At 37.1% G+C, this 3,765-nt stretch overlaps 1 protein-coding gene across 1 annotated transcript; it reads left to right on the top strand.

The window, feature by feature from the left end:
- The first annotated feature begins 936 nt into the window (after positions 1 to 936).
- On the top strand, positions 937 to 2,815 carry LOC141588330 (protein FAR-RED IMPAIRED RESPONSE 1-like). The gene is made up of 3 exons (XM_074409777.1): positions 937 to 1,003; positions 1,884 to 2,100; positions 2,278 to 2,815. Exons 1-3 carry the CDS (start codon positions 937 to 939, stop codon positions 2,813 to 2,815), a joined length of 822 nt encoding a protein of 273 aa, XP_074265878.1.
- The last annotated feature ends 950 nt before the right edge of the window (positions 2,816 to 3,765 follow it).

Below are 3,765 nucleotides of genomic sequence, written 5' to 3'. Positions count from 1 at the left end.
AAATTTATGCTATTGCTTGTGGGTTTGAAGCAAGGAAGTCTTCAACTAAGAGGTTTAAAGATGGGACTATTCGAACAAAATGCATGGTTTGTCATCGTCAAGGTTTTAATAACAGGAAAAATCGTCCTCCAAAAGCTGATGCAAAAACAACAACTGTTGAAACTGGTGACAAAACAAAAGCTGGTGCAATAAGTGCAAATAGAAAAACAAAAACTGCTAAAACCAGTACGAAAAAGGGTGAAGTTGCAGGTGCAGGTGAAGCTGAGCGTTCCAATAAGCAAAGTGGTACAAGAATAACTAAAATTAAAAGGTGGGGTTGTGAAGCAATGATAAAATTCATGTACCATGAAAAGATGTACAAAATTGAACAATTCCGTGAGGGTCACAATCACCCAAAGACGCCTTTGTCAAAAAAATAGGGAATTTGAGAAACTTGCTCTTAATATAAATCAACTGAACGAATATCATAAGCAATTGATTATAAAAAATTCGAGATTGAATGTCGGGGCTAGTTTAACATACAAATTATGCAAGGAACAAGAAGAGGGTTTCGAAAATGTTGGAGCTACCCTTACGCAGTTCAAGAATTTCCAAAGGGAAGTAAAGTGTCTACTTAATGGCAAGGATGGACATATGTTCATCTCTCGTTTAGAAACCCTCCGAGAAACAAAAGGGTTGGTATTTTCATATGAAACAGATGCTGACAGTGCCTTGACAAGAATTTTTTGGACAAATGCGGATTCCATCAGATGTTACGCATTGTTTGGTGATGCTATTTCATTCGATCCAACCTATGGAACAAACAAATATAACATGAAATTTGCACCTTTCACTGGCATTGACAATCACAAAAAATCAATAACATTTGGATGAGTGCTTTTAGATCATGAAGACGATGACTCGTTTATTTGGGCATTTCAAATAGCCTCGAAAGCAATGGGTGGCAAAGAACCCAATTACATCATCAGTGACCAAGATGCCGGAATAATAAATGCAGTTCCAGGTGTGTTTGGAATATCTTACTTTTGTGAATCTGGTTATTTATTTGGTGAATCTTGAAGTTTAATTTGTGAATCATAGAGCGTGTTTTGTGAAAGTTAGATCTTGATTTGTAAAACACAAAGCTAATATTCTTAAACATGGTCATAACTTGTTGAAATTGCCTATTTTGTTATTTCTCTTATCTTGTGAATCGAGACCTTGTTTTGTGAATCTCGGACCTTAACTTGTGAATCGAGACCTTGTGTTGTGAATCTCGGACCTTGTCCAAAGAATCTTTGGGCTTGTTATGTGAAACTTGGTTGTGGTTTTAAATCATATATTTTACTCTTAATTTTGTGAATCTCAGACCTTGTTCAGTGAATCTTTGGGCTTGTTATGTGAAACTTGGTCGTGGTTTAAAATCATCTATCAGTCTCATAATTTTGTGAATCTCATACCTTATCTTGTGAAATGTCAGACCTTGTTGAGTGAATCTTAGGGCTTGTTTTGTGAAACTTGGTCGTGGTTTAAAATCATCTATCTTCCTCTTAATTTTGTGAATCTCAGACGTTATGTTGTGAATCTCAGACCTTGTTCAGTGAATCTCAGTGCTTGTTATGTGAAACTTGGTCTTGGTTTAAAATAATCTATTTTGCTCTTAATTTTCTGAATCTCAGACCTTATCTTGTGAATCTCAGACTTTGTTCACTGAATCTTTGGGCTTGTTATATGACACACAAAGCTAATATTCTTAAACTTGTTTTGCGAGACCTTGTTTTGAAATTGCCTATATTGTTATTTCTCTTATCTTGTGAATCTGAGACCTTGTTTTGTGAATGTTAGAGCTTGATTTGTGACAAAAGATCTCTGACAATAGATAATGTGGATTTTGTGACTTGCAGCCGTGTTCAAAAAAGCAAGACATCGCTTTTGCATGTGGCACATTATGAAGAAAGTAACAGACAAGGTTGGGAGCACAATTTGCAAAGAGACTGATTTCTTAAGCCGTCTGAATAATGTTGTATGGAGCGAGGACTTGGAGCCTGAGGAATTTGAAGAGAATTGGGCTAAAGTCATTAGCGAGTTTTCGTTAGAAGAGAATAAACGGTTGACTGACAAGTTCGCGGAACGAGATCAATGGATACCCGCTTATTTCAGGAATGTGCCGATGGGCAACATTTTAAAAACCACACAAAGATCAGAGAGTTCGAATAGCTTCTTCAAGAGATTTGAAAATAAATATGGGACTCTTGTAGAATTTTGGATGAGATTTGAGAGTGCCATGGACCAACAAAGGCACAATCTAAAGCTTCTCGAAGCACAGAGCCACAACTCAATGCCTGAAACCCTATTCGGGTCAAACTGGGAGGCCCATGCAGTGAAGGTCTATACACATGAAGTGTTCTTTGATTTCCAAAAGGAGGTTAAATTTTCGGTAAATGCGTGTAGTGTTTGTGGATACACCCCACCAGATCCAGTAACTAACTTTGAAGTTTCAATTGTTGAGGACGCGAACAAGCGAAAGAGATATGCAGTTGAGTACAATCGGAGAACAATGGATGTTCGTTGTGCATGTAAATTGTTTGAAAGGAAAGGTATCTTATGCAACCACATCATTTGGATTTGCTCGGGGAAGTTTAAGGAAATTCCTGAGAAATACATTTTGCGTAGGTGGAGTAAGAATGCACTCAGAAACCCGGTTTATGATTTGAATGGAAATCTACTGGAAAACAATGATCTTACTGGTAATAGTAAGTTTAAGATGTCTCGTGTGTGTCCGAGATTTACGCAATCGTTGGTATGCTTAAAAGAAAAGAAGATGAGTCAGATATGAGAGACTTTGCCAAGCTAATAAAAGAATTCCGAGAGAAGTTGGAGCCAAACCCAAAGCCTTTGACCAAAGAACAAGAATTGGAGGCCCTTCTCAACTGCAAGGCTCCAAAAGAAATCAAGATCTTACCACCTAAAGTCTCTAGAAACAAAGGTAGTGGTAAAAGGATGGTGAGCAAAGAGAAAAATAAGGCAATTATGAAGGCAAAAAAACCAAAAAGGTTGTGTGCTAAGTGTAAACGCATGTCACACCATGATAAAAGAAATTGTCCAAATGAGTTTGCAGAGCATCCTCCTGAGAATCAAGTATGTATAATTCTACTCTTGTCTTTCCATTTTAGTGTTGCTTGAAAACGCAACTTTTCTCAAAAAAAAGTATCTAATAAAGGTTTGATTCTTCACATAGGGAGACACATCGGAAGAAGAGGAAGAAGAGGAAGAGGTTGAGAATGAAGAATGATGTAATGAGGAAGAAGAGGAAGATGATTGAAGAAGACAAGTTTTAAGCTTGTTTTATTTTTGTCAACGTTGTGAATCCTTATTTTATGAAACTGGAACGTAAAATTGTGAAACTTGGTTCTGAATCTAGCATCAAGCGTTTTTATCATTTCAGACCTTGTTCACCTTGTTCAGTTAATCTTAGGGCTTATTCTGTGAAACTTGGTCGTGGTTTAAAACCATCTATTTTGCTCTTAAATTTGTGAATCTTGGACCTTATATTGTGAATCTTGGACCTTATATTGTGAATCTCGGACCTTATATTGTGAATCTCGGACCTTGTTCGGTGAATCGAGGCCTTATTCTCGACACTTGGTCTCGGACCTTATATTGTGAATCTCGGAGACTTGTTTAGTGAATCTTAGGGCTTATTCTCAGAAACTTGGTCGTGGTTTAAAATCAACTATTTTGCTGTTAAATTTGTGAATCTCGGACCTTATATTGTGAATCTCGGAC

This window comes from Silene latifolia, chromosome 6, assembly GCF_048544455.1.
Source record: "Silene latifolia isolate original U9 population chromosome 6, ASM4854445v1, whole genome shotgun sequence".
NCBI classification, from domain to species: domain Eukaryota; kingdom Viridiplantae; phylum Streptophyta; class Magnoliopsida; order Caryophyllales; family Caryophyllaceae; genus Silene; species Silene latifolia.
This window is presented reverse-complemented; position numbering and strand designations above follow the sequence as displayed.

What these genes read in the sequence shown, in the direction of transcription:
- LOC141588330 (XM_074409777.1), top strand. Translation starts at nt 937, where the DNA reads ATGGGTGGCAAAGAACCCAATTACATCATCAGTGACCAAGATGCCGGA. An exon ending in AATAATAAATGCAGTTCCAG is followed by an intron (nt 1,004 to 1,883) that starts GTGTGTTTGGAA and finishes TGTGACTTGCAG; the next exon opens with CCGTGTTCAAAAAAGCAAGA. An exon ending in AATAAACGGTTGACTGACAA is followed by an intron (nt 2,101 to 2,277) that starts GTTCGCGGAACG and finishes GGACCAACAAAG; the next exon opens with GCACAATCTAAAGCTTCTCG.